General features: G+C 44.7%; 1 protein-coding gene across 3 annotated transcripts in view; it reads left to right on the forward strand.

The window, feature by feature from the left end:
* HTR4 (5-hydroxytryptamine receptor 4) overlaps window positions 1–11,180 on the forward strand; it is a 468,365-nt gene extending 457,185 nt beyond the window's left edge. For all 3 annotated transcript variants that reach the window (XM_083182034.1, XM_083182033.1, XM_083182032.1), the window contains one exon: window positions 10,394–11,180. Coding sequence is in view for 2 of the 3 variants with exons in the window: in XM_083182033.1 (XP_083038159.1) it covers window positions 10,394–10,481 (88 nt within the window). In the remaining variant the exon portion in view is untranslated. The remainder of the gene's footprint in view (window positions 1–10,393) is intronic.
* The last annotated feature ends 1,476 nt before the right edge of the window (window positions 11,181–12,656 follow it).

Here is a 12,656-nt window from a genome sequence, read left to right on the forward strand (position 1 = left end):
TAGCATGGCAGTTAGGAGATGATTGGCTGGTACTTTTTCACTCTCCACTTTTTGACGCTTAGTACAATGTACTGGCCCATACGCTGAATAAATATATATATATATATATATATATATATATATATATATATATCCTATCCTGATGATTTAGATATTGAAAGACAAGATAGATTGGAAATTTGTGAATAAGTGTCAGCCAGCTGTACCAGATATGCCACAATAATGCAAGAAAAATCACTAATGTTTACCTTGTGCATAATGGAGTTTGAACTGGATTCTGAGGGGAATGGGAGGGGAGAGGGCAACACAGATCAGTTGCAAACTAACAACAAACTAGCAGCAGTGTTATTGATAAATAAAAGTGGGAAAGGCAAGTTTGGAGGAACCAGAAAAAAGGTTACAGCAGTCAAGGCAGGAGATGTGTAGGGCATAGATAAGCATTTTGTGGCATTTTTAATATTGCAGAGATGGAAATGGCAAGATTAAAATATACTTTGTATGTACAAGTAAAAGACAATGAGAAATCAAGGGTAATAGCCAGGAAAGTGATACAGATGGAGCCTGTTTCATCCAGTGGGGGTCTGGCGGTTGGATCGCCAGCCGCCAGAAGGGGACGCGTGCGCGTCCCAGTCAGATGGAGGGCCATCTCGCCAGCGGTGGCATTCTGGCGAGCCCCAGCGCTGGCTGAGAGGCACTACATCTATATTATGGACAGTAAGAGAGATTGGCAGGATGAGGATGAAGAGAGGAAGACGTGGAGATGTATAAAACTCTGAGCCTCCTATAGATGCACACACATAGAGGCTATATTATACATATTTTTTTTAAGCAAAAAACTAAAGGTTAAGATATTAATGCAAATATATTTGGTGTAAACCATGTGCATCAGCTACTGAGTTCTTATTTAATTGAAAACTTAGCTCATTCCAAGTACAGCAGGGCCATAACTAGGGGGGGGGGGGGGGGCTACGGGGTCACGCGCACCGGGCGCTGGAGGGGGGGGGGGCGCAATACTGTCACTGTCCCCGGGGACTCAGTTTGGGCTGTGCTGCACCTGAACCAATCACTGCAGCGGCCGCCGGGGACCCAATCATTGCTCAGTGGCCGCCCGGCAGCCAATCACTGCAGGTTTTCCTAGTTGCTGCCGCTGTGCGCCCTGAGCGGGTTGAGTCAGTCACACACAGACTTGTGCGAGTGTCCTTTGGCCGCCCGCTCGCCCCCCACAATGTAAGTCTATGCCACTGCTGAGCGCGGGGGGACGGGACGCGATACGGCTATGAAAGCTGACAGATGCACTCAGAAGAAGATGTAAGCGAGCTGTCAGCACAGCGGGGGACTGGATGTGGCTAGAAGAGCAGCTTGTCAGCTCTTCCAGCCACATCCAGTCCCCTACCACACTGACAGCCTGCTGTGCAACATGCCAGCTTCTCCAACCCCTGGGCAGTGAGCACAAAATGCTTCCCTTCCCCCAGCAATGGCCATAAAATGCCCCCGCCCCTTGTGGCGATCCCCATGCACCAACCAGCATGTAACTCCTGCATCAAGCATGTAAACCCTGGCATCAAGCATATAACTCCTGGCATCAAGCATGTAACCCCTGGCATCAAGCATGTAACCCCTGGCATCAAGCATATAACGAGGTTTTTTGTGGGGAAGAGGGTGGGGGAGTATTGGAAGGGGGAGGGAAGTGGAGTAGATCCGCACTGGTATTTATTAGATAAATAAAGAGGGTGATGAGCAATCTGTAACTTAACTGACTAAATTCCTAGTGACAAGGAACAGTGGGTCCCAGAGCACTCAGACAGTATATGTCATGTGGTGCGCGGGACAGTCAGTGGTGCACCCCGGAGTAGTGATTGTAGTTAAACAATGCCAAGAGAGGGGGAGGAAAAAAGAAAACTCAGGGTGGGGGCACCCTTGTATTACAGATCAAGAAGGATTGTTCAACAATAAAATATAGCTTTTATTAGGTATGCTTTAAAATACATGGGCTCCTGTACTGAGGGAAATTAAATATAAAAAGCGCAGCAAAAATATATGAGAAACATATAGAGACACTGGTCAGGCTCAAGGCATCTGAAACCCTCATTAATCCCCTGATTGACACCAGGTAGTGGTCTGTTTGTAGTGGGGTAAGTGTTAAATCATTGGATTTTTCCTGGACCAGGTGTTTGTCTCGCAACAAGGCAGGGATTTGCAGCAGTGTGTCATGCAGTTTATAAAAATGATATGCTAACTTATAGGAGCATGTAAAACAAGTGTGGCATAGATATAAGCGGTACAGCAGGTAATGGAAAATAAAGATACAAGAAAAGGAAAGATCCACTGGTCGAGACCAGTGGTTACCTGGAGAGACCCCACCGGTGTGGTGTTGGAATACCGGAATGAAGTCTGCTGCTGTGCCGGGTATGTGTGCGCTCGCTGCTGGCTGCTGGCGTCCCTGCCTGGAGAAAGGCCGGTCACGTGTGTGCTCCACGTGTCCCGGCGGTGTCCTCTGACGTACGTTTCGCTACGCTTGGTCACCTCTGTGACCAAGCGTAGCAAAACGTACGTCAGAGGACACCGCCGGGACACGTGGAGCACACACGTGACCGGCCTTTCTCCAGGCAGGGACGCCAGCAGCCAGCAGCGAGCGCACACATACCCGGCACAGCAGCAGACTTCATTCCGGTATTCCAACACCACACCGGTGGGGTCTCTCCAGGTAACCACTGGTCTCGACCAGTGGATCTTTCCTTTTCTTGTATCTTTATTTTCCATTACCTGCTGTACCGCTTATATCTATGCCACACTTGTTTTACATGCTCCTATAAGTTAGCATATCATTTTTATAAACTGCATGACACACTGCTGCAAATCCCTGCCTTGTTGCGAGACAAACACCTGGTCCAGGAAAAATCCAATGATTTAACACTTACCCCACTACAAACAGACCACTACCTGGTGTCAATCAGGGGATTAATGAGGATTTCAGATGCCTTGAGCCTGACCAGTGTCTCTATATGTTTCTCATATATTTTTGCTGCGCTTTTTATATTTAATTTCCCTCAGTACAGGAACCCATGTATTTTAAAGCATACCTAATAAAAGCTATATTTTATTGTTGAACAATCCTTCTTGATCTGTAATACAAGGGTGCCCCCACCCTGAGTTTTCTTTTTTCCTCCCCCTCTCTTGGCATTGTTTAACATCAAGCATATAACCCCTGGCATCAAGCATATAACCCCTGGCATCAAGTATGTAGGTAAGCAGCACTTATGTGCTATACTATATACTGGGCATTACGGTGTGTGTTATAATGTGTACTGGGCATTACGGTGTGTGTTATAATGTGTACTGGGGATAACGGTGTGTGCTATAATGTGTACTGGGCATTATGGTGTGTGCTATAATGTGTACTGGGCATTATGGTGTGTGCTATAATGTGTACTGGGCATTATGGTGTGTGCTATAATCTGCACTGGGCATTACGGTGTGTGTTATAATGTGTACTGGGCATAACGGTGTGTGCTGAAATGTGTACTGGGCATTATGGTGTGTACTATAATGTGTACTGGGCATTACGGTGTGTGTTATAATGTGTACTGGGCATAACGGTGTGTGCTATAATGTGTACTGGGCATTACGGTTTGTGGTGTAATGTGCTCTGGGCATTACGGTTTGTGGTGTAATGTGCTCTGGGCATTACGGTGTGTGCTGGAATGTGTACTGGGCATTATGGTGTGTTCTGTAATGTGAACTGATACTATGTGACCACACCACTCCCCCCCCCAAAACAAAAAAAAACCATGCCCTAAATTTTTAGCGCACACCTTCGGCGCGCACTGTCCCTGTTTAATGTCACCCTTCTGCTGTCTGTAAGCACATAAATGGCTTCTGATTAATGTTTTTCTTTCTGTGCAAAACCAAATGCCAAATGTGTGCCTGCTTCTGAACAAAAAATAAATATATATATATATAATTTTTTTTTGGGGGGGGGGGGCACTAAATGTATGTCTTGCCCCGGGCACCAGAAACCCTAGTACAGTATGACATATTGAGGGAAATTTACTAAGCCGTATGCAAATTCTTATTCCGGCGCGGATTTTGAAAAGCAGTCAAATACGACTGCTTTGTAAACCCCAATGTCACATTCATTCCTATTAGTGGCTGTATACTGTATACAGCCGCTAATATGAATTTGTATAGGCAGTCTGCACGGATTAGTTCAGGGGCGTAACTATAGCACCGCAGCCCCCGCGACCGCGGGGGGCGCTATGCATGTGCGGGCGCCAGGGGCTGCAGTGCTATAGTTACGTTAGCTGAAATGTGAAGGGAGCAGGGGGGCATTGAGTCGGCTGGGGGGACGGACGCTGCGGGGGACGGAAGCTGCGGGGGACACAGAGGCGGCAATTACTTACAGCTGAGCCGGGCAGGGGGAGCCGGGAGCTGTCTGTACTGAAGAAAAAAAAAGCCCATACAATGAATGGACAGCCTGTGATTGGCTGCTGAGCGCTCTCTCAGCCAATTGCTGACTGGCTGAGAGAGCGCTCAGCCAATCACAGGCTGCCGATTCATTGTATGGGCTTTTTTTTTTTTCTTCCGTACTGACAGTTACAGCTCCCGGCTCAGCTGTAAGTAATTACTGCCTCTGTGTCCCCCGCAGTGTCCGTCCCCCCAGCCGCCTCGCAGCGTCCCCCCCACCTGCATTGACGGCTACCTGGGGAAGCGGCAGGCGGCGCAGATGGAGACCGGGGGCGCGGCGGGAGAATATAAAGAAATCTTATTCAAAAGACCGGGCGGCCGCTGATTGGCTGCGAGCTCAGCCAATCAGCGGCCGCCCAGTCTTTTGAATAGGATTTCTTCCTATTCTCCCGCCACGCCCCCGGTCTCCATCTGCGCCGCCTGCGGTCCTCGCCTGCCGCTCCCCCAGGTACCCACAGATAGCGGGGGTTGGTGCGGCGGGCGGAGGGGCGGGTGAGTGGCTGGGCGCCCTCCCTTTAACGGCGGGGGGGCGCCCAAAATGTAGTTACGCCACTGGATTAGTTAGATCCGTGCAGGCTGCAGTGTGTAAAAATTTTTTACAACTGTAATCAGCACCAGCCTCAAAGAGCCGGGCCTGGTTTTAAAAAATCAGAGAAATATTTGCGTAGGGTGCCTGGTGCTGTCCCCGGTACCCCTGGGCTATGGGTACCAGGCTGATAAATGATGTAAAAATTTGAAAAACCATTGGGTTTTGCTGTGGAACTATGAGTCCCTGCAATCCTGGAATGAATACTGGGACTTGGAGAACAGGGTGTTTGGGTTATTTTTTTGCCAAGTATGGTGGACTACTTCAGGAGTCAAGAGGACGATCCCCGTGAGTATAATTTCCTTACACAGGTCCCTCTATGGATTTCGCTCGATGGACGGGGACCTACCTACAGTCTCAAGATAGGTAAGTATTAGTATATGTGGGCTATGTATGTAATAAAGCTTTATTTTTCATGTGTCAGTGTGCTTTTATTTAATTATTGGTTTTGCTCTGGGCCACATGCTGGGACTTGTGGTTCCCCAAGTCGCAGTATGCGTTCCTGGCTTGCAGGGAATCATAGTTCTATAGCAAAACCCAATGGTTTTTCTAATTTTTACACCACTTATAAGCCCGGTACGCACAGCCCAGGGGTACCAGGGACAGCACCAGGCTTCAGCCTGGGCAGGTAAGTTCTGGAGGGGGGACCCCTTCATTGGAGGGGTCCCCACTCCCACAGGACCCCTTCCCAGGCTGACTGGTCGGTAGGGTTAATATTTTGGCCGCGAGACCTTATATAATAAATGTCCCCCCCGCTATGACATTACCCTGCTGGCTGGTTGGGCCTGGTTCTTAAAATACGGGGTACCCCTAGTCATCTTGTCCCCCGTATTTTGGAAACCAGCGTGGCCCTGGACTGGTTTTTAAAAATCAGCGGAGCCCTATGCAAATGTTTCCCTGATTTTTTTAAAACCAAGCCCGGCTCTTTGAGCCTGGGTCTGGTTACAGCAGTGGGGAGGGAACCCCACGCCGTTTTTTTTTTATTTATTTTTCTGCACAGATCTGACTGATCCATGCAGGCTAAAGCCAAAGTGTATTTTCCTGGGGTATTTGGCCGGCAATTACGGACGTTTACTGCTAATTTTCAATACGGCCGCTTAGTAAATTAGGAATCACCATTCTTTTGAATGGTGATTTCTGTCATATTCTTTCGATGGTGTATTCATTTATGTTTGTAAATACTAATACTAATGTGCCATCAATACGAATTGCTGTATTTTCGGGATAGTAAGTCCCGAAAAAAACGAATGTGTAAAAAAAGGTGTATTTCTGGATACGAATACACCTACTTTTTACGAATTTGCTTTGGTAAATTTCTCCAACTGTCTAATGTGTACCCAGTTTTAGGAGTTGATTGGCTGGTGATTTATCTCTGGCCACTTTATCTCCATCAAAAGCTTAGTAAATAGCCACATAAGTACAAGATTCTGTATATGGTTTTAACTGATGTTGTTGTTTTTTTTTGCTATTCCCATGTGCCGTATACAGCACTAATGCTGACAGATAAATCATTTTCATCTTCCTCTATCTATGGGTAAAATATCCTCTTGTGAGTATATGTTCTTGTTTGTTATTTTCCTTGTCGCAAGCACATCTTAGTGTGATAAACGTCCAGCATCAAACGCTTAGCTATTCAGAAGCGCTGACTTGTTGCATTTCAGATACAAAGACAAATGTGTGATACCATGCAAGCATCTTGAAAATTAATACCCTTTCTAAAAGCAGCATCTTATATTGTAGTGAAAAATATTATATATAAAAAACCAGAGATGTGTACCGAGACCCGTGTTTTGGAGGTTGGTTCTAAACCATTGTTGTCTTATTCTGGTTTTATTTTTGGCAAACCACCCTCAAGTGTTTTGGTTGTGGATTTATTTGTTAAATTTAAAAAAAGCTAAGCCACTGCCTTTCTTTATTTATTTACTAGCTGACCCGCCCGGCGTTGCCCGGGACAACCTTGGTTTTTTAAATTTCCAAAATTGCTGTAAAATGTTGTCTTATGCTGCATTTATGGCTCAAGATTGTAATTTATTAAAGCCTCCACCATAATGTTAGAATGTGTTTGCATTGATACTCAATGCTACCAATGAAATCAGGGGTGGTATTGTTGTTGTTTGAAACGCACCACTCCTGAATTGATAGCTGGTGTGTGTTGATGAATTCCCCATCCACTCCTGAGATTGCACCTATGATGCATTTATTTTTGTGTGTGTTGTAGTGTATGTGGGTGTGTGTACTGTGGTGTGGTGTAATGTGTTGCATCTGTCCAATGTGTAAGTGTGTGAGGTGTGCTACGTATAAATATGTGTGTGCAATGGTCGAAGTGGGAATTTTGAAGTGGGGGTATGGTAAGGTATGGGAAATTAAAGGCTGAAGTTATGTGCACACTCCAGAAAAAGAGGGTGCTGCCTCTCAAAAGGGGGCAAGTCCTTGAGTGTAGTGTACCATGCTGTATGCCCCTTATACACATTATGCAAAACAGTAGTAGACTCCCTTACACTTGCCCCTTAATTATTAGGCCATGCAGAAATAGACAAAATTCCCCTTATGCGACACAGAATGAGCAAAAAAAAACACATTATACCACCCGGAAAGAGCCAAAATTCCCATTATGCTACATAAATTGAGCCAAAATTCACGTTATGCAACATGGATTGAGGCAAAATTGACATCATGCCACCTGGAATAAGCCCAAATTCACATCATGCCACCTGGATTGAGCCAAAATTCACATTTTGCGACACAGAAAGTGGCAAAATTCACTTTATGGCACACGGATTGAGCAAAAATTCACATTATGCCACCCGGATTGAGCCAAAATTCACATTATGCCACCTGGATTGAGCCAAAATCCACATTATGCCACATGGCGGGGTGACGCATGGACAGAGACGGTGGGGTGATACAGGGGCAGAGATGGCGGGGTGATGCAGGGACAGAGATGGCGGGGTGATGCAGGGACAGAGATGGTGGGGTGATGCAGGGACAGAGATGGAGGGGTGATGCAGGGACAGAGATGGCTGGGTGATGCAGGGACAGAGATGGCTGGGTGATGCAGGGCAGAGATGGCGGGGTAATGCAGGGACAGAGATGGTGGGGTGATGCAGGGACATGCAACTCTGTCTCACTACATGTCACATTCATCCCACGTGCTACCTGTCACATTCATCTGACCCGACTCCTGTTTACATCAATGGGGGAAGCCCAACCTCCAGACCGCAGCATCCTGTGGTCAGTATGGAGGTTGGATGGGGGTCACACACCGCTAGGGTTGCCACCTCATCCCTTTAAAACTGGAGACATATTAATTACACAGGTTCTGTGGCTGATTAAAAAAAATACAGTTGGAATGAAGTTTGATGGCTGTTTAAACAAAAAAACAGTTGACATTGAGTCTTGAAGTGAGCCAGCCACAGAACCTGTGTAATTATTATGTCTCCAGTTTTAAAGGGATGAGGTGGCAACCCTATACACCGCCTTTGCTGTTGTACTCTGCAGACTGCAGCGGAGTCAGGGAGGAGGTGAATGGATGTCTGTGTGCGGCATGTATGCACTATGTATATATGTGTGTGTAGTGTGCTGTGTGTATCTGCGCAATGTCTAAGTGTGTGTTCTGTGTGTTTCTGTATGTGTGTAATATTTAAGTGTGTGTGCGTGTATTTGTGAGTGTTGTACTCTTTTAGGGTGTGTGTTGCAGTGTTTGTGGGTGTATGTTGTACTGCATGTGGTGTGTTGTGTGTATCTAACTAATGTATAAGTGTGTGTAGAGCGCTATGTATCTATGTGTGTGGTGTGCTGTGTGTAGGGTGACCAACTCATCCCTTTAATCCGGGACACATATTAATTACACAGGTTCTGTGGCAGTTTAAAACCAGGTGAAATGGAGTCTTGAAGTGTGGTAGTTTAAAACCAGGTGAAAGCCAGCCACAGAACCTGAGTAATTAATATGTGTCCTGGATTAAAGGGATGAGTTTGTCACCCTAGCTGTGTGTGCATATGTGGTGTACTGTGTGTGTTATGTGTGTGTAAAACTTGCCTACCTGACTCTCTCTTTCAGGGAGAAAATGCTCTGTTCCTGGACTTCCCTGGTGATGTCTGATTACTGTCACCTTTTGTGAGCTGGTTAATTGATAAGAAGGGTATTTCACAACAGGTTCACACATTACCAGGGAGAGGGTAAGGTATGCAAGTATAGTGTGCGTGCGTGTGTGTGTGTGTGTGTGTGTGTTATATGTATATCCCCAAATATTCCTTATTGTTGAAATCCTCCACCATAATGTTGGAATGTGTTTGCATTATTTTTCAATGGGAGCAATGAATTCAGGTGTGGTGTTGTTCCGTCATCATCTGTTTCCCAGATCGTCAATCTTTTTTTCCAGATCCTGATTCAAGGCAAATTGAATCTTGGTGTTTTTTAAATTTCTGAGTGAAATTTCCCAAAAACGGCTTCGAGGTGCACACCAGCGGGTATAGAGGTACTTTGTTGCCAAATTTGGGGGCTCTGAGTGCCACGGTGTGTCCGCAATGCACCGGACACGCACACGCACACAGACTCTTCAACTTATTATATAGATATATATATATATGTATATATATAGAATTATTAGCACTTTCAATTATGAAATATTTATGATCATTTTAAGAATTACAGTAGTAGACCTTAATACCTGTAACATGTACAGCCCTGTATGAAACATCATTTACAGTGAGTTGGATGAGCCTAGGAAAGGTTCTGTCACTTGCCATGCTGCTTTTAATGATTATCAGCAGACAGTTCACGCTCACATCTAGCACAGCAGTTCCCCACACTACCTCCTTGTGCAGAATGGTTCTGTGTTCAGTGGCGTAAGTTCTCCCCAGTTGCCCAGAGGCAAGATAAATATTGGTGCCCCCCCCCCACACACACACACACACACACACAGAGCACCTTATATAAATATATGTATGCATGTGCGTAAGTATGTATGTATGTTATGTTTAAAATAAAGAGAGTGTATCTATCGTCCTATTAGGATGGGAAGTCAGCCACAGAAGTGATATTGAAGGCTTTCACTGAATTGATTTAAATTTGCAGGGGAGGAGAGGTGCCCCCTTAGGAGCAGAAGCCCGGCGGCAGATGACTCCATTGCCTCCCAGAGTTGCGCCTCTGTCTGTGTTGTTAGCCATCGTATGTTGGGGTAGATAACTTTGTAGATTGAACTTCTCCAATGATTTTACAAAGAAGCAATAAACTTTTTTTCTAAAATAAATTGTGCATTATAATGGATTAGACCTCTTCACACTAGTAGCATTGTTTCATACTGTACATTGCATCTAATAATGTCTTGTTTTATTTTCACCCAGGTACACAGTTCTATACAATGGACACCACCAGGAGCATGAGAAGCTTCCTATCCACAATGATCCAGAGTCACTGGAATCCTGTTTCTAGCAAACTCTCCGCATCCAGTCTTCACAGATGTCCATACTGAGGCCAAGCACAGGGCCCATACCTCCTGCGCGCAGCTAGCCAGAGCTTAGTGGTTGCTTCAAACTGAATCATACGGTTCATGTAACCATAATGTTACATTGCTTCAGATGGACTTCGGTGAATACACAGGGCAAGTGCTCTATGCCTGTGACCCCTTTTCCAGTGCTACTCTAATACAGACACTTCTCTGGACACAGACCTGGATCAGACCATCCACAGTTGCTCTCTGGATTTTGTCCTTCAGTATTTACTGGTTCATATCTGTAGTTTCAGATTGCAAGGATCACAAAGCATTGCAGAGCAGGTGTACCTGAACTTGTACAGGAATATCAACCAAAGACTGGATCAGCATGACAGATCTGTGTTCTTCAGCTCAAGTGTGTAAATGGGTGTATGTATGGACATATGCACACGTACACTCTTCCCAGTGCCTAACTCTGATGGAGACAATATGATGAGCTGCAGGGGACCATTAAGTATAATGCTGTGGAACCAGAAAGGGGGACTTTTACAGCAGTGTATTATATATGATGTTTCTGCATGTACCTTTTTGTTCAAAGTAACATAATTCATGTTAAATTGGTCGGTAAGACAGTGTTCCTGTCATTAATGCTTGAGATCAGTGGTGTTCCTTTGTTTTGATTAAACAGCCAAAATACGTCTAGCTCTACCGGTGTAGGTCAGTTCTACTTCCACAAAATAAATATTGCTGCTAAAAGTGGTGCACAGGAGACAAGGCTGCAACACTGGTATTTGTTCATGTGCATGTTATTCTGCTCATTTTATAGTAGATGGCAATTAGAAATCATGGGACCATTTCCTAAATCAGGGACTAGCCCTGTATGCGGACTAATTTAGGAAAATACATAAGGCACCTTTCTATACATTTACACATGTGCAAATTTGACCAGCACAACGTAAATGTGTAGTTAGCTATGGGCCTGATTCACAGCTGGATGGAGCAGCTGTACGAAAATATGCTAAAGGGGTTGTCTTGTGTTAGTAGATGCATCCTGTAGGCTTCTATGTAGGGATGGCCATTAATTATCAACAATTTAAAATCACTGATCTTTACCATCAATGGGGGAGAACCATTTGGTTTTCCACCATAGATAACAGAACTTCTAATTTGTTTTTTTGCTGCAAATGTTGGGACATAGAGCCTAGCTCCACCCCTGAAACCTCACCTATTGGCTCTTATTGGCCCGCAGCTCACTTAACACTAAAGAAGGTGTGCCCATTGGTGGATGAAAGCATTGAGCTTTTCGTTATAGGTGCTCTTACACCACTGAGGTTATCTATCAATTGTACCATCAATGGTGACCATGGAATGATAACCCATCCATGGCCATCCCTAGTTCTGTGATCTGCTGATGCATCTGAGGAATTGTAGAACAGCCTCTGCTCTGCCCCTAGAGGAATTGTAGAACAGCCTCTGCTCTGCCCCCACCCCCAGTAGGCTGTGCCATTAAGACACTGTGCGCTATTTTGAAGAAGGAGACCTGCACATGCACAGTACTGATCCTGTGCAAGAGCAACTCTCTCAATATCGGGATTCTGTACAACACTGAATCGGGCCCTATGTGCCTTACTGGAAAAAAAACTGTATTTTCCAGCAATAGGCCTTATTGATAAAACATTTATAAAGTCTGTTTAGCATTATTATATATAAATATAGAGATCATATTTTTGGTGATATTATTCAATCGAGGCCTACAATTTTAGGTTGAGTATCCCTTATACAAATATCAGTTATCCAAAACATTCCGAAAATCATAGTTTCCCGATTGTACGTTTTTTTTTTGTTGCTAAAAGCACATCTGTACACTGAACATCTGTAACTGGCACTAAATATGTGCATGAAAATGATTGCTTGGCAAGAAAATTGGCCTGAGATAGTACACAAAAGTTGTTTCATGTTTTAAAACCTTTTTTCATGCACAAATAAAATATATTTGTGTGTATTTCATGTGTTTGATGCGTTTATGTAACATAAATGCAAGATACTGTACCTCATTGAAATCTATAAATATTCCGAAATACGGAATAATCCATTATCCAAAATGCTTCTGGTCCCAAGCACTTTGGATAAGGGATACTCAACATGTATCAAATATTTCATATAAACTGTACCCG

The sequence above is a fragment of the Crinia signifera genome, chromosome 4 (assembly GCF_055691185.1).
Source record: "Crinia signifera chromosome 4, ASM5569118v1, whole genome shotgun sequence".
In the NCBI taxonomy this organism is placed as follows: Eukaryota; Metazoa; Chordata; class Amphibia; order Anura; family Myobatrachidae; genus Crinia; species Crinia signifera.